At 56.8% G+C, this 16,630-nt stretch overlaps 3 protein-coding genes across 4 annotated transcripts; 2 read left to right on the plus strand and 1 right to left on the minus strand.

The window, feature by feature from the left end:
* Positions 1 to 601: 601 nt before the first annotated feature.
* YDJC (YdjC chitooligosaccharide deacetylase homolog) lies at positions 602 to 2,527 on the minus strand. Its single transcript, XM_025857330.2, has 5 exons — positions 2,263 to 2,527; positions 2,016 to 2,175; positions 1,715 to 1,814; positions 1,441 to 1,618; positions 602 to 1,265 (listed from the first exon to the last, which is right to left on the minus strand). Exons 1-5 carry the CDS (start codon positions 2,424 to 2,426, stop codon positions 890 to 892), a joined length of 978 nt encoding a protein of 325 aa, XP_025713115.1. The 5' UTR covers positions 2,427 to 2,527; the 3' UTR covers positions 602 to 889.
* A 2,060-nt stretch (positions 2,528 to 4,587) lies between these two features.
* Positions 4,588 to 9,380, plus strand: CCDC116 (coiled-coil domain containing 116). Of its 2 annotated transcripts, none has more exons than XM_073889597.1 (5): positions 4,588 to 4,726; positions 5,051 to 5,188; positions 5,940 to 6,497; positions 6,618 to 7,235; positions 8,398 to 9,380. In XM_073889597.1, exons 2-5 carry the CDS (start codon positions 5,117 to 5,119, stop codon positions 9,187 to 9,189), a joined length of 2,040 nt encoding a protein of 679 aa, XP_073745698.1. In that variant the 5' UTR covers positions 4,588 to 4,726; positions 5,051 to 5,116; the 3' UTR covers positions 9,190 to 9,380. The 2 variants fall into 2 exon arrangements, with proteins under 2 accessions (XP_073745698.1, XP_073745697.1); XM_073889596.1 differs by having other exon boundaries at positions 4,589 to 4,718.
* A 4,301-nt stretch (positions 9,381 to 13,681) lies between these two features.
* On the plus strand, positions 13,682 to 15,804 carry SDF2L1 (stromal cell derived factor 2 like 1). Its single transcript, XM_025857350.2, has 3 exons — positions 13,682 to 13,916; positions 14,300 to 14,496; positions 15,401 to 15,804. Exons 1-3 carry the CDS (start codon positions 13,697 to 13,699, stop codon positions 15,680 to 15,682), a joined length of 699 nt encoding a protein of 232 aa, XP_025713135.1. The 5' UTR covers positions 13,682 to 13,696; the 3' UTR covers positions 15,683 to 15,804.
* Positions 15,805 to 16,630: the final 826 nt, after the last annotated feature.

Here is a 16,630-nt window from a genome sequence, read left to right on the forward strand (position 1 = left end):
GTTTCACGTGTGTTCTTAAAGTGAACACGAAGATTTGAACCTCTTGATTTACATGATTTCATAGGGTTTTCTGGGTCAAGCGAATAGCAAACCATTTTCAGAGGTCACCTCAGGCCGCTTAGGGGAAGAGGAAGAAAAACAAGTGACTTTTTAAATAAAATTTGAGATTATGATATTACCTTCCAAAAAGTAGCTGGTGAGACATTCTTCTCCCAACCTCCCTCCCCCCAAAGTATAAACTTAAGCCTGAACAAAACTAGAACTTGGAGTATGTTTTGCATACCTAATCTGTTATAATGACCTGGTTTGGGCCCTGAAGGAGTTGCTTTTGCCCTGTCTTGTGTCTGTGAACGTTTTCACAGTTCCCAGGGCACAGTTTAAAAGCCACCCAAACTTGGGGTCCCTGGGTGGCTCAGTTGGTTTGAGCTACTGTCTTCGGCTTAGGTCATTATCTCCAGGTCCTGGGATCAAGCCCCACATGGGGCTCCTTGCTCAGCGGGGAGTTTGCTTCTCTCTCTCTCCCTCTGCCCCCCCCCCCGATCGTTCTCTTTCTTTCTCTCTCTTTAAATAAACTCTTAAAAAAAAATAAAAACCACCCAAATTTACAAGACATATATTTTATTAATACAGCGCTCTCTCTCTATCATATCTGAACAAGGAAGATGCTTTGTGGCAGGCCCCAGGCTCACATGTCACAGGGCCTACCTGCCAGCAGCCAAGATGGGTTGCCAAAGCTCTGGCTGCCATTCTGAGCCATGAGGACCTGGACACAGAGGTGACAGGGGCCTGCCCAGGGAAGTATGTTACTGGACCCCGGCTCTCAGCTTGGTTCCAGGCTGTCCCAAGGCTTGACACTGTGCACTAAAGGACATTTATGCTTGGCTGTCTGTCAGGGGCATGGTGGGGAGGGCTCCAGGAATGTTTCCAGACTGGCTTCTCCAAGGACCCCTTCCCCAGGCCTCTTGGAGTCTAGGTTGTGGAGTGTGCAGAGCTGCACTCCCTCCTGTGCAAGTCGGGCCCGAAGTGTGGGCGCGGTGAGGACACGCAGCTCATGCAGCCGCTCCCAAGAGCAGGAAAAGGCATCGGGGCCCTCACCGCAGCCCCCGGCCGGAGGCACACTAGGGTAGCCAGGGTGTGCCATCAGCTCAGCTGTCAGGGTGTGGCCCGTGGGTATGCCTTCCAGGGCCCAAGCTAGTGCTCCTGATAAGCGGTGAGCAGACATGTGCCGACCGCAGGTGCTCAGGCCCACGAAGGCATCCGTCCACCTGTGGATGTAGGGGCATCAGTGGCGAGGACCAGCAGGGCTGTGATGGGCAGGGCTGGGGTGGGGGCGACGTCAGTGGACGCCTGAGGAACGGCCATGGCTGTCAGGTGAAGGGCCAGCAGGACCCACTGGGATATGGGCGGGGATATGGGCGGGACAGGGGCGGAGGGCCTCACCGTAGGCCGTGTCGGGAGAAGGGGCCCACAGCGGCCCGGGCGTCGCGCTCCACCGCACGGGCGAAGGCTTGCGCGGGGGCCTCGAGCCACGCGCAGCGGTCCACCCCGCACTCCACCGGCAACCGTGTGAAGCGCACCCCGTTGGTCTGCAGCGTCTCTGCGAACACCTGGCACACGCCTGCGGGCGGGGAGGAGTCAGTAAGTAGCACGGCCTACTACCTGGGATAACCTCTCATCCCGGGCGCCCCGCCAGGGAACAACGACCCCCCCCAACCTGGGAGCACGTGCACGTGCTGGTGCCCGTCCACGTGAGTGGGGTCCCTGCCCAGTAATTCTCGGAAGCGTATCAGCTGGGCCTCCAGCTCTTCCCGCACCTGGAGAGAGAACGACAAGGCACCTTGAATGTCGGGGAGCAGCAACCTAGGAGGACTCCCTCCAAGTGCCTCTGCGTGACTGCTCCATTATGAACCAGGAAAGCATCCATCGTGCGCCCCTGCCCCTAATGGCTTCACGGTACCCTCGGGACGAGCCTTGGGGGTCAACGCGAGCCTCTTCCTGCAGCCGCACCTCCGCACCTGGGGCAAGGCCACGTCTCCGGCCGCCACCGCCTCTCGAAATTCCATCTTGCCGAGGAAGAAGCCTTCGGGGCTGAGCAGCGACGAGGCGCCGGGGCGGGCCGGGCCCACGGGGCGGCCCTCGGACAGGTTGGCGTGGAGGCCCGTGGGGATTTGGTGCCTGCAGGCGGAGCGCGAGCGGGAGCACTGGCGGCCGGAGCGGCGGCTCCCCAAGCCCGCCCCGACCCTGTAGGGTGTAGCCACTCACCTGCGGGCCAGCTCCGCCGCGCTCTCTGCGGCTGTGCCGTTGACCAGCAGGGACACGCTGGTCACAGCCCCTGCCAGGAAGGCCTCTACGATGCCCTCATCGCGCCGCGGGCAGTAACCAAAGTCGTCGGCGGTGACCACCAGCAGCACGCGCGGTTGAGCCATGGATTACTCCCGCGGGCTGCTCAGGACTCTAGAGGACTGGATCCAGGCCCCACCCCTAGACGCAGTCCGAGGCTCCGCCCCGATGCGCACGCCCCGGCGCCGCTGAGCTTGGTCTTTGTTCTCGCCACCTACCGGTCCCGGTGTGGGCCTGCAGCGATCCCCTCCCACCACACAGTGCGCTCGCCCTAACCAAACACCATGGCTGGATATTGTAACGCGGAACTTTCAGTAACTGCAGAAACGTTATTCAGAATGAAAAATACAGGGGCGCCTGGGTGGCTCAGTCGGTTAAGCGTCTGCCTTCGGCTCAGATCATGGTCTCAGGGCCCTGGGAATCTAGCCCCGGGTGGGGTCTCTACTCACCCTGGAGTGGGCTTTTCCCTCTCCCTCTGTCTGGCCTCCCTGCCCGTGCTCTCTCAAATAAATACAATCTTTAAAAGAAATATGAAAAATAGGGGGGGGGAACCCTGTTGGAAAAAAAAAATTATCGCACCTTTCCCTAAGTTCACCACTGTTAACTTTCTGGATAGTGTCCTTCCAGTATTTTTCTAAGCAAATAAACAAACCCGATTCCTTTTCTCCCCCACCCCAAAGTTTTTGTGTTGTTTTGAGACGATAATGATCACATCAATGTTATCTCGTTCTTGTAATGTTTCATTTTTTGATAGTGACTATGAGCTTTTTCAAATTGCCTATTTGGTGATTTTTTTTTCTAAGAAGAGGCTTTTTCTTTCTTTCGTTCTTTCTTTTTCTTAAAATAAAAGTTCTGAGTTAGAAAACATGTATACCAATGGCTTTGTTTGAGGACGTGTTAGTCCCTGATTCCACAACTTGAGCTCTGTGTCAGGCTACAACTTACATTTATAATCTCATTTTTTTCCCCTCTGTAGTCCAGAAAAACTTTCCTTACTAATGACTATACAAATAGTCACCATGGTTGACAGAGAGTTTTTATTGTGATGTGGCTGCGTTGATGTTCCCAATGGAAAGTGCAGCATTTGTGTCCAGCCCATGAGGTTGGTAATGTCATTCCTGTTTTACAGTTGAAGAAACTGATGCTCAGAGGGGAGAAGTGTCTTGCCCAAAGTGAGCCTGCCAGGAGTAGTGGAGCTGGGACTGGCCTCCAAAGCTCTGGGCCTATTCTGGTTGTGCCTACCCTGGTTGTCTAGTCCCTAGCTCTCCCCTGGGTCAGGGACAAAGAGGGCAGAGCCGAGCTTGAGCATAACAAATCATATGCTCCTCGTGGGATGTTGTACAGATCAGAGGCCTCATAGTGCTCTTCATCAAGCTCTTGGCATAAGGATTGTTGTGTTCAGTTGTGATTATTGAATTGTTGGACTTCAGCTATCTTTCTCCCCTGGGAAGCTGATCCTGGAAAGCCAGAGGCCCTGATGGCAAGCAGATTGGAAAGAGGAAATTGACATTTATTCAGCACCTACTGGTATTAGAAATATTAGAGATTAGGGGGGAGTGCCTCAGTTCGCACCCTTGAAGGAACACCATCTGGTAGACAGGTAGCAATACAAGGCTTCTCAGAGGAGGTGACACCTGGAAGGGACATTAGTTTACTGGGCCTAGGGGGAAAGGAGGGAAAAGAGAGAGAGATACCCAGGGCTCTTGTTGGAGTGCCGGGTGTGTTGTATGCAGATTTGATTTAATCTCCATACTCCCATATGGAAGGACGCTCAACTATTTATAGAGGAGGAGCAGATGATCAGAGAGGTTGAGTCACATTGTCAGGAAACAGCAGAGCTAGGAATTGAAGCTAGGTCTATGCCTTAGAACTGGGACTCTTACACTGCGCTCAGAGACATCGCACAGGGAAGAGGGCTGAAGACCACCCCCACCCCCAACCCCCGCTGGGGTCGTCCACGCTGGGCGAGGGGAGAACCCTAGGTAGGAGCAGTAAGAGAGCAGGAGGCCCAGGACAACGCAGCGACCAGAGTGGAGTCGAGGAAAGTGCTTGTGTCACCAGAGGAGGCCGTGCTTTGACCCTTTAGGGTTCCCCTCAGGTGCGCAGCCCGACTCCTCCTGGCTTGGGGGAGCAGTCAGAGGCATTCTCTGACACCACAGCGAATGTGGGCGGGGCAAAGAGCGGCGAGGGAGGGGCCAGTCTGGGTCCCGACCCCAGCCATTGTGACGGGTGGGGGGCTAGAAGGCATTGCGAGCCAATCAGGACGTAGCATGTAAATGAGCAAGCGGGGCAGGTGGGGGCGACTCCAGAGCCCGGTGTCGCCGCCCTGGAGAGGGCGCAGGCTACATTGACTGGCACCGAGCGAGGCGCGGACTCTGGTGAGCAGGTCGGCTCTGGGCCAGGGGCAGACGCCAGGGAGTTTTGGGTCTAGGAGGAGGGAGGGTCGGACACACTCAGGCCCAGAGATGGTCGGAGACAGCATGGGGACGTCCTTGGGGACCCCACCCCCGACGACTCTGGACACGGACGGTGCGCAGACGCCCAGGGGACGCCGAGCAGCGGAAGGGCCCGACGCGTGAAGGACGTGGGGTGAGGGGAGCGAGGGATCCGCGGACCCCGGGACCGCTGACGCAGTGGCTGACAGACGAAGGGAGAGTTGGACTCACGGAGGCCTAGGGAGACCCTCACGCCATCTCCCCGCCCGGCGCAGAGAGGCATCCGTGGCTGTGCTGCGGAACCCCAGAGGAGGAGGATAGCCGGCTCGTCCATCCTCACCATGGCCAGCTGCCGCCACCATTCCGGATACTTGGCAGACGACGAGGCCGGCCACCCCACCTACATGGCCCGGGTAAGTGTGTCCGGCAGGGCCCTGACACCCAAGATGCCCCCAAATGTGCCCCACCAGCTCCCGCACCCCAGATCACAGCCCCCCTTTCTCAGTGCCTATTGACCTCCTCTCTGAGCCTCTAAGTGACATTCTTATCACCTTGACCACTCCTCTGACCGCCCGCTGGGCCCTAGTCACCCGCAACTTCATTCACCGGGTCCCCTGACCTCTAGCAGCTCTGGAGGAGCTTGGTAGAGTGGTACCCGAGTGGGAGCATGGAATCTACTCAGGGCCCAAGCCTCAAAGTTTCAAAAGCAGCCATGGGGGGCCCAGGGGGCAGGACTACAGGTGGTCTGTATAGTGGAGACAGGGCTGGTCTGCTCAAAGTACAGATGAGGAGCCCAAGTAGGGCTCAGGGGTTTGTGATTGCCCATTCCTGCCCTGTGTGAGGGCAGAAGTGGGTTTTCAGGCTCCCTAGCCACATCTTGTATATATGAAATGTATGTGTCAGGGAAGCATCAGGGTGACCCGAAATCGATCCCTACTTTGCAGAAGAGGAAATTGGACCTCAAGCGGGGCCATCGTGCCCAGGGTGTCACAGCCTGCAGTGGCAGAGCCAGGGTCCAAATCCAGGAACTTTCTGACTCCAAAACACACTTCCTTCCACTGCCCACTTCCACTCAGCTCCTGGCACCCTAGGAGGACCTGCAGGGACCCCTACCCCTGTGGACCATCCCTGCCCTATGTGACATGTCTGTCTGCTCTGGTGCAGCCGCCTAAGAAGCCACTGTTCCCGGAAATGGGGCAAGCCTCCAAGTTGGGCCACATGCCACACCCACCATCAAGGTACACCCCCACAGACAGCTTAAGACTCCAAGGCCACCGACGAAACCCAAGGGACGCTCAGCCCTTTGGTAGCTTCCTGGATTTCCTCGTCGAGGGTCAGGTGCTAGACAGCCTACAGACGGTGGTGGAAGAGGCAACTGAGCGCGTGACCACTATGAAGACAGCGGCTGGGGTGCCACTGGTGGAGGTGCAGGACCCGATAGAGGTGCCGAGGGGTGGGCGGCAGGTGCGCGCCCGGCCCAGCCTCAGTACCCTGCACCGGCACCGGGCCCGGCGCAGCCTCTGCACTGGATGGCCCAACAACTACCCATCCTCCTCCAGCTCCACGTCTGACTCCCATAGCAGCTTCACAGCTGGCTGGCTGGGCTCGCACAGCCAGGACAGTGACCTGGGCACGCATGGCAAGGGCTCACTGCCACCCATGAAGGACAGGCTTTTGCTGGAGAAGAACCTCAAACGGCTGCTGAAGCTGGAGAACAGAGGGGTGAGATCTAGGGCCATGGCCCAGGGTGGGCGGGATGGACCCCAGTCCAGAGCCCAGGGCCAGGGTTAGGCCTTGCTTGGTTGCTCTTGGATGCCCCTGAAAGCCCCCCTCTCTCTGCAGAAAGGCCTGGGTCAGTCCTGCTTCTGGAGGGACTCCCTGCTGTGGGACACACTGGGCAGCCAGGCCAGCAGCCAGTGGACCCAGACCCAGGAGCCACCTCTGTCCTGGTGCTCAGGCCTGCTGGACTCAAGCACAGGCACACCCCAAACATCAGAGCCCGGGCCTGGAGAACAGGAACTGACCTTCCTCAAGCGAGGGTTTGATAAGAAGATCAAGTCCTTGTTGAGCCAGTCAACGTCCTTTGACCTGCCTGGCTACTGTTCATTCCGTGAGCCCCATCAGACTCTGGACTTTCTGGCTGAGCACAACCTCTTCCCCGCCTTGCAGAGTGTGGTCCGCCAGGCTGTGGACAAGCTCAGTGGAGCCTGCCACCACGATGGCTGCCCTCTCTTCCCATCAGAATGGGAGCCCCCAACAGAGCCCAATTTTGACTCCACAACAGGTTCCAAGCCAGCCACACCCACCGATGGGGAGGAGCCTGAAGATGTGCTTCCCACCCAAGTCTCCAGCTCCAAGATGATTCGAAGAAAGAGCATCAAGGGCAGAGGATGGGCCAAGCCCAAGGAAGGTGGTTCCCCTGTGTCTAGTACCCAAGTGGCCACCAGATTCAGGATCGAGGTGACACCCACAGAAGAACCCAAGGTTCCCTCACCCCACCCCAGAGAGGAGGCTCCTGACCAGGACCCTGAAGTACAGAGACCACACATACCTTCTTCTGGGCCCCTGAGCTCCAGCCAGAAGGCCCATCCCTGGCGGAGCGTGCACCCCACCCTGCCTGCCCCTGGGATCATGGTGGAAGAGTCCTCCAGCCAGACCCAGCCTACCATCCAGAGCATAGCTCCTCTCACCTCCCCCTGCGCTGGCTTTTCCCACCACCTTCCTGTGCTCTCACCGCTTGCCTCCTCAGTAAGAAGCTTCTCCCCATCTCCTGTTTCACTGTACCCAGACACGACCTCAAGGGTGGGGCTAGGAAGCTTAGGGAAAGGTCTGCATGGGAAAGGCTCCTTCAACTACCACCTTTAGCAACCACTGTCCCAGGTGTCTTGCCCTGCACAGTGGAAACCACCTGAGCAGGTGACAAGCTGATGGGGAGCAGAAATCCTGGCCTAAGCTACTGCCAGGTGTGGACAAAGATGAATAAAGCCTATTTTTTATCCTGGGTATTTTTGTAATGTTTGCATGTGAATCTCAGAGGCCCTTCCATGTGGGCAGCGTCCTGTCCCTTGTGGATAGCAGCCTAAGCCAGAGTGGGGCTCTGCATCCTAGGTCCGGCTCCCTCTGCTTCCACTACCTAGGCCAGGACTCTCCAGTGTGTCTGCTGAGAGGGAGTTGCTTAGGTAGGGTATGGAGAAGACAAAGGTGGCTTCACCCTGGTAGGTCCCCAGCACAGCCCCTGACTCTCGTCTCCCCCATCGAGGCCCAGGCAGGCTTCCCTCCTCTGAACCTTGGCCTGGGGGAGAACCTACCAGAGCTGAGGTTATCCACGCTCCAGTTTGGCTGACCCCATGACTGACGTCACCAGCCTTGCCGCAGGCCTGACTGGTGTGGTCGGCATGAGGAGGCCACTGTGGTAAGTGTGAGGGTGTGGCTGACACGCAGGACCTGTGCTCAAGCTGTGGACTGAGACAGCACAGCAAATGTGGCAGGGCCATACGGCTAGTGTGACGACAAGCGTGGCATCTGTGTGGGTGACGTGGAGGGTGCTCTGGGTGTGAGGGGCACCCTACGGCACTGGGAGTGGCATGACGTGTCTCCCTTTCCCTCCCTGGCTGTTGCACAGAGCCCCAGTTACAAGTTCATGAGGAAGAAGCCACTACCCTCCGTCTCTTCCAAGTCTACCCTATCCCACCTCTCCAACCCCTTGTACGAGGAGCTTGTCAGCTACTTGGTAGAGCAGGTCGTGTCCTTGCTCATCTACAAGTACAAGTTCGAGAAGAACCTTTCCAAGCAGCTGGGCTTCATCTCCTTCTCTGTCACTGAGACGCTCATGGACCTCTTCCTGGGATTCAAGAAGGTGAAGGGCTCCCGCATCTGCCTGTCCTCAAAGATCGACTGGAGCTGTCTGCTGCGCAGGCTGGAGGAGGCCGAGTGGGACCGGCAGCTGTCCAGACAAGCATCCCAGCATGACTCCGCCTCCCAGCGCAGCTCCCGCCGCGGCACCATCCACCGCGGGGCCCCGCACCACGGGGCGCCCCACGGCAGCACGGAGTCCCCCTCCACACTGCTGGAGCCGGCCCCCCAAGCGGATCAGGAGGAAGCTGCGGAGTCCAGCTTCGACAGTGAGTTTCCCGACTCTCAGCTGCTCGCGGCTCAGGAGGATACTACAGCCGAGGAGCAGGAACCCGCGAACCAGCGAGAGCCCAGGCCCTCCGTGTTCCCGGGCCCAGGCGTGGGCTCTCATCAGCGTCAGGAAGTAGTAGACATGGACAGTCAGAGCAATGAGGTGGAAAAGGATGAGCAGGAGGAGGAGGATTTCTTAGGGGACAATGGCCCATCCCAGAGCTCCCCCAAGCCTCAAGTGGAGATGGGGCTCAGCCACTCCACAAACGTGGGCCGCAGCGACCCTCCATGAGGCCCCCTGTAGGCTGCACCCAGCGCTTGATTCCCTGCTCCTCCTCTTACTCCAATGGACTGCTGCCCTGCACCCCCCTCCCCGCCCCAGCCCGTCCCTGCCCTGAGCAGAGGTCAGGGTGGGCTGGATGCCCATGAGGAGCTCTGCTGGCCTGTCAGGGGAGCCAACAGGGGAAATAAAGCTTGTGTTGATAGAGCACAGTTTTCTCGACCAGAGATTGCAGCCCCACTTCTGCAGGCCTGAGCACCTGCCCTGGAGTAACACCTCAGGCAGGCCTTCCTGATAGCTGCCGTGCTCTGACCCCCTGACCTAATGTGCTCTGCTTGAACACAAGTCCCTGCTCCGGGCTCTTCCTCCACTCCAGTGTGCACCTTCCTGACTCTTCCAGCCTCTTAGGACTCTTTCCCTAACAGTCCCTGTGCATCATGGTCCTGCTTCCAGAGGGCTCCTCTTCTGCCAGGGCAGCACCCTGCTCCCTCTGACATGCCACACCCTCACGTTCCTCTTGGGGAACCATGCAGTCGCCCTTTCCTGATGCCCGCTGTCTTTCTAATTTGTATTTCCCATCTCTAACTCCCGAATCTGGAGGGTCCAAGCTAGGTCCCATGGAGGCTGCTGGCCTGGCAAGCTGTGGGTTGGCTGCCCCAGGCTGGCCATGTGATTATTACCCCCTTTCAGCAGTGCCCTTGGGCCAGACAGCTCTCTCTGGAAGGGTCTGCAGACTTGGCTGGTGTTGTGATTGGCAGGTCTCATCTCCAAGGTTCTCCTGGGGCTTCTGGCCATCCTGTGCCACCAGCTCAGCACCCTCTCCCTCTCTGCCTTCCCAGGGCAGCCTTTATGTTCCCCAATCCAGGCATCTTCACCCAGGGAGGCGCTTGACCTCTCACCACCACCCTGTCACCCTTGTGGCCAAGAGAGCACGTGAAGATGCTCCACTCTGCCTTGCTGTGTGGGCTTCCACTGCAGGGAGACTGGCAGGTGTCCCACACCTCCCCCTGGATCCCGCCTGGGTGTATAGAGCCCAAGTCTGCTTAACCCAGCCTGACTGTGCTCAGTGGCCCACGTGTGAAGACAAAGTGATTATAGAGCTGCTCTGGAGCCGGGCAGAGAGGACCTTCCACACCACATCCATGCCCTGCAATTCGGGAAGAAACACTTCCTCTGCTCTAGTCAAGAGGGACCAGGGCCCTAAGGTGGGTGGGTCAGGGACCCATTGTTCCAGAAAGCTCTTGTGGCAAGGATCTTTTAGGGCATATGCTCAGCTCATAAGGCCCATTCCCTGAGGCCACCCACTGCCACCACCACCATAGTGTAGGGCCACAACATTTTTGTACCTTCTTGCCATACCACTTGGACACAGTTGATTAGCCCTCTTGATACATCCCTATTCCAAGCTGGGCCAGTCAGGTATTTTTTCCCCAGGAGCTGGTAATTGGGATGGACCGAGATGTTTTTTTGAAGTTTATTTTTATTTATTTATTTATTTATTTTTAAAGATTTTATATATTTATTCATGAGAGACAGAGAGAGAGGCAGAGGGAGAAGCAGGCTCCCAAGGAGCAGGGAGCCCGATGCGGGACCCGATCCCAGGATGCTGGGATGAGCCGAAGGCAGATGCCCAACCATCTGAGCCACCCAGGCGCCCTTAAGTTTATTTTTAATAATCTCTCCACCTAAGGTGGGGCTTGAACTCACAACCCCGAGATCAAAAGTCGCATGCTCTTCCAAATGAGCCGACTAGGCGCCCCAAGATAGACTGGGAGATTCTGGCGCAATTTGCACTGATTGCTAAAGACCAGTGTGGACACTGTGGCGCAGCCATCTCCCAGCCTTCTCCAGAGAGGCAAGAAATTCTGTTTGCAGAAAAGAGCCTGGAGGGGAACCCTAGGGCTCTGAGACACAGCAGCCGGCACAATACCTGCCAACTTTCCAGGTCTCTCTGCCAAGTCCTCAAGGTGGGAAAGAGAACATATCCCCACCCTGGCCTCAGAAGCACATATCTAGAGAATGTGAAGTAAGAACCACTGGTCCTCTTGCAGCTTGTGCTCCAAAGTCCCAAAACAGCATTTCTGTGCTATTCTCTTGGTCAAAGCAAATTACCATGCCGGCCCAGATTCAGTGTTTTGATGAGAGAGTCCATGTCTTGATGAGAGAAGCAGCTTACACTTATGGGGATGGGAGGAATTGTTCGTAGCCATATTTGGAGGCCAGCTTACCAACCGCCCCCCCACCCCTCCCCATAGCTTTTTGCACCTTGAGCAATCCCTGGAACCAAGTTGAGCAGATGAGCATGTGAACCTGAAGACAATCTGTGACTGGAAAGTGGAGGTCTGTGGAGACACCATAATCCGCCCTGAGCATCTGCACGTAGGGTGAGCTGGGGAAGGTGGTCTGCAGGGGGAGGCAGGGAAAGGGAATAGCTGTGAGAAGGCATGAGGCCCTGAGAAAGTCGAGGGACAGACAACCACGTTGGCTTCTCCTACTCCAGTTCTGGGGTCTGTGCTATACTTGGAATCCTGTTTTTGCCTGTGGGGGAGATTGCCTGCTGTGTCCTCACCATCCTCTGGTCTTACATGCAGTGGGAAGCTGTTGGCAGCTTTAAGCAGGTGCCTGGCATGATTTGATATATATATATATATAAAGATTTTAAGTAATCCCTACACCCGCATGGGGCTCAAACTCACAACTCTGAGATCAAGAGTTGCATGCTCCACTGACTGAGTCAGCCAGGCACCCCTGATTTAAAAAAAAAATTTTTTTTTAAGTAGGCTCCACGCCCAACGTGGGTCATGAACTCATAACCCCTGACATCAAGAGTCACATGCTCTACTGACTGAGCCTGCCAGGTGCCCCCTGATATAGGCTTTCTAAGGTATAAATCACTCCCCTGTATGGAGAGTGATTTGGAGGGGCCTGAGCAGCGGAAGTACTGAAATCTGTCAGGGGGCGATGGTCCATATCTGGAGAGGCGATACCGATAGTGGAGAGTGTCTTGGATTAGGGTGGTGATAAGGAAAGCAGGAGAGATGCTTTACAATCTGTTTTGGATTTAGAGCCATCAAGATGTGTTGGATGAGATGTGAGAAATGTGGTAAAGAGGGGAATTAAAGATAAGTCCCAGTTTGGGGGCTGAATCAAGGCAAACGGAGGTGCCATTACTGAGACTCAGAAGCCTGGGGGAGGGGGGAGAGAAGTTTGAGGGAGGACACCAAGAATTCTGCTCTGGACATATTAAGTCTGAGATGCTTGTTGGTATGTCCAAGAGGACATATCCATTGCTTCCCAGATTATACTCTAGCCCCTCCACCGTGGAGTGGAGGCCCCTCAAGTGAGTGCAGGGTCTGCCAATGCCAGGGCAGACCTTTAGCAATTTAGACACCCTAAACCCTGAAAAGATCAAGTGTCTTATCCCATATGTAATTCAAAATAGAAACACTATTAAACACGAAAACCCCCAAATTACATGTTGCTGTAATTAAAATGGCTTTACTCTGGATTTTTTGAATGCAAAATTCAGAATGATTTAATTAAATATAAACTTTTCTCCCTGCTTTGTTGGTGCCTCAAGTTCACGGGTAGTCAGCCTATTGAGTAATGTAGCCCAGAGCCAGTTCCCCAGTGGCCCCCAGCACGGGGCCTGGAGTTAAGTCAACATAAGAACGTTCCACAAATGAATAAATAAACAGTCGTATAAGTTTTTCTCCCTTGAAGATTGAGCTGACAGCCCTCTGAGAAGGCACTGAGACAGCGACCCACTCATATCGGAAACCTGGCACACTTAGTACCCACAGTCACTTGGTCTCCCAGGGTCCTGGTTTCCTAAGAAACTTTGGGGCTTTCTGGTGAGAACCAATCATTATCCTCACCACCACAGATCCCTGCTGCCCTCTGCTGCCCGATGGCCGAGTGCATTAAAAAACCCCAGGGTCCAGGGACTGAGGTGACCCATTCTCAGAAAGGAGGCAATGACCGAATGACTGGGGAATTAACTAATCCCGGGATCCAGGGACTGAAGAACCAAGTTATCCAGTATCTGAGATCCATCGACCTCGTGACCACAAAATCTAGTGGTCCAGCAACCCTGAAGCTGAGGACCCATAGTTGAGAGGAAAGATCGTGATTGAAAGCCCGACGATCCAAGATCAAGGGGTTTTGTGAACACGTGCCCGCAGGGTCCTGGGATCCCCAGCCAGGTGTCCAGGGGCTCAGAGGCCCCTGGGTGGGGCTCCCGAACCTACAGCGCTGCTCTGCAGCGTCTCTCTAACCACTCGGCGCCGCACCAACCTTCCCTTAGCATTCATTGGTGAGTCCTCGGAAGCGTGGACCAATCAAAGCCCTCCTCGTGTCTCCAGCCCCCTCCCAGTCGCCGCTCTGGAAAGCCGGGGGCGGGCCCCCTCAATGCCGACCCAATGGCAATGCAGGCGGAGCGCCGTGCTGGCTGGCGATTGGCTGCCCGTACTGGCTCTGTCAGAGCCGGATTGGCTGGTGGCGGAGACGGAAGCGTCCCATGGGCCCGAGCTGCCGGAGCTCGGCCGGGGCGATGTGGAGCGCGGGCTGTGGCAGAGCTGCCGGACCGGCGCTTCTGGGGCTGCTGCTGACGCTCTTGGTGCCGAGCAGCGGTGCCGCCAAGTCCGGCGCAGGGCTCGTGACCTGCGGGTCGGTGCTGAAGCTGTTCAACACGCAACACAGGGTGCGGCTGCACTCGCACGACATCAAATACGGATCCGGTGCGCGGGGCCCGAGACTGGGGTATCGTCAGGGGGGCGGAGCCCGAGGCCGGGGGTTTGAAGGTGGGGTGGTCTTGAGGGACTCTGCAGGGCTACGAGTCTGGGGGTCTTCAAGGAGCCTGGCTGGGGGACCAAGGGGGCCAAGGACCGGCCGTTTTAAGGGGGTCGTCGGGATATCGGGGGCGAGGAGGGTCGTCCGGGAGCTGCAGGCCAAGGGACTTGGGAGTTCAGCCAGGGACCAAGGGCCAGAGTTGGGGCCTGGGAGTGAGCCGTTGGGGTCCCAGGATTGAGGTTGTCTTGGAAAGTTTATGGTGTCCGGGTCAAGGGTAGCGAGTTCAGAGATTGACCGCGACCCCGGGGTGGGGTGGGGTGTCGCCCCTCAGGCAGCGGCCAACAGTCGGTGACTGGCGTGGAGGCGTCAGACGACGCCAATAGCTACTGGCGGATCCGCGGTGGCTCGGAGGGCGGGTGCCCGCGCGGGTCCCCGGTGCGCTGTGGGCAGGCGGTTCGGCTCACGCACGTGCTAACCGGCAAGAACCTGCACACGCACCACTTTCCGTCGCCGCTGTCCAACAACCAGGTGAGCCCTCGCCCCAGAGAGGCTCCTTGTGTGTGTGTGTGTGTGTGTGTGTGTGTGTGTGTGTGTGTGTGTGTGTCGGGGGGGGCAGGGACAGAATCTAGACTCTTCCTCTCAGTGGCTCTGAGCCTCAGCTTCCTGTGTGAAATGGGAATTTCAATTCAGAAATGTTTACTGAGGACCACCTCTGCGGGGCAGCTGACAGGAAGAAAGATCTGCTGGATAGCTTATCTCCTGGGGTTGGGTTGGACCCAGGAAGGGGATTCACGAGGCCTTTGGGGTGGGGAATATGAAACCGGGCAGGGGAGGAGAAACGCAGGTTGGGTCTGGAAGGATGAGTAGTTCTCCAGGCTACCGGGGGGGGGGGGGGCGGAGTGGGGGCGTTGCCTGGGTGGGGGGGGGGCTGGGGCGCAAAGGGAATTCACTGGAACGGGGGGATGGAGAGGTGGAGGGGTGGAGTTGGGGTATAAGGGGGTTGTGGGGTCAGGGAGGGATTGGGGAGGAACAGAGGCTGCTTGGGGGAACTTGTCAGAAGAGAGAGTATGGAATAGAGACCTGTCGGCCTAGAGGTTGGATGTCATGCTGAGTGAGGCTCAGAGAGGTTAGGAAGGGGAACATGGAGGAGAGAGGAGGAGGTCCTAGCTACTTGGGGGCCAGTGGTTACCGCCCAGACAGATGGGGTAGGGTGTGCATGTGTTTGAAGAGATCGTGTTGGGGAGAGCCTACTGGATGCTGGGGGGTGACGGTGGCAGTGTCCCATTTTGCAGCTGTGGGAGCTGAGGCTCAGAAGGGTACAGGGAAGGACTCAAGGCCCAGTGCCCTGGGTGTGAGTGCTGCTGCCAAAGTGACCACAGGGGACTCAGTGTGCCTCTGGTGAGCACTGTCCTTCTGTCCCCTGCACCCACAGGAGGTGAGCGCCTTTGGGGAAGATGGTGAGGGTGACGACCTGGATCTGTGGACCGTGCGCTGCTCAGGGCAGCACTGGGAGCGAGAGGCCGCTGTGCGCTTCCAGCACGTGGGCACCTCTGTGTTCCTGTCAGTCACTGGAGAGCAGTACGGGAGCCCCATCCGTGGGCAGCATGAAGTGCATGGCATGTCCAGCGCCAATACACACAATACGTGGAAGGCCATGGAAGGCATCTTCATCAAGCCCAGTGTGGATCCCTCTGCAGGTCACGATGAACTCTGAGTGCCATGGATGGGTGGATGGGGGGTGGCAGGGTGGGGCATCTGCAGGACCACTCTTGGTAGAGACTTTGGGTTTGTAGGGGTTCTCAAGTGCCTTTGTGATTAAAGAATGTTAGTCTGTGATTGTGTTTTGCTGTAAGCCTGGGGGTGACCAGGAGGTGCCAGCCTCCCTGACCTGGTTCACCATCTCTTCCTTAGTGCAAAACCTCTTGTCTCCAGCACGGAATGACAGCTCAACCCATCCGAACCTTGATGCTCTTTCATGTACTCCAACACTGCCATCACAACACCCCTCTCCACCCTTAGATGGTCTGATGGCAGGTGACCCCAGTTCCCTAGCCCCTGAGCTTCATGAACCTTCGTGTTAAGTTCTCACAGCCTAGCCTGCCTGGGCATGTGGCATCTCCAGCCCCCACTACAACTTTCCAGGGTCCCAAGGAGATAACAAAACTCAAAAGATTTTGCAAGGGAAGGTAGCCACAAAGACCTGCTACCTGTAGAGACCTGAGAAGGCTTCCTGGAAAGAGAGGCACAATTCTGGCAGGCAAAGCATTGCAACTTAAAGGCAGGAACAATAAACAGGGCCCTAATAAAGGAAGGGAACAGTTAGTTTTGCTGGTGTGTAGATGACCTCTAGAGGTTATGGGGGAGACGACAGACTTCTTGGACTTGCTAACTTGGCCCAGGTGGGGCTGTATATGTAGGAGGGGAGGGGTTTAAGGGAGCTGCTGGGGGTACAGAGTGCCACCACTTTCTGATTGAGAATACAAGAGCCCAAGGAGAAGCTGGGGGTAGCAGCTGGTGGGAAGGGGCTTGGAGGAGTGTGGGCAAAGCACCTTGCAGGTGAGAAATCACTTGGCCTTATGGGGGTGTGAGAAAAGCTCTAGGCAGGGCACCTGGGTGGCTCAGTTGGTTAAGCCACTGCCTTCGGCTCAGGTCATGATCCCAG

This window comes from Callorhinus ursinus, unplaced genomic scaffold (assembly GCF_003265705.2).
Source record: "Callorhinus ursinus isolate GAN/ISIS: 27379988/994484 unplaced genomic scaffold, GSC_fseal_2.0 scaffold110, whole genome shotgun sequence".
Lineage (NCBI taxonomy): Eukaryota > Metazoa > Chordata > Mammalia > Carnivora > Otariidae > Callorhinus > Callorhinus ursinus.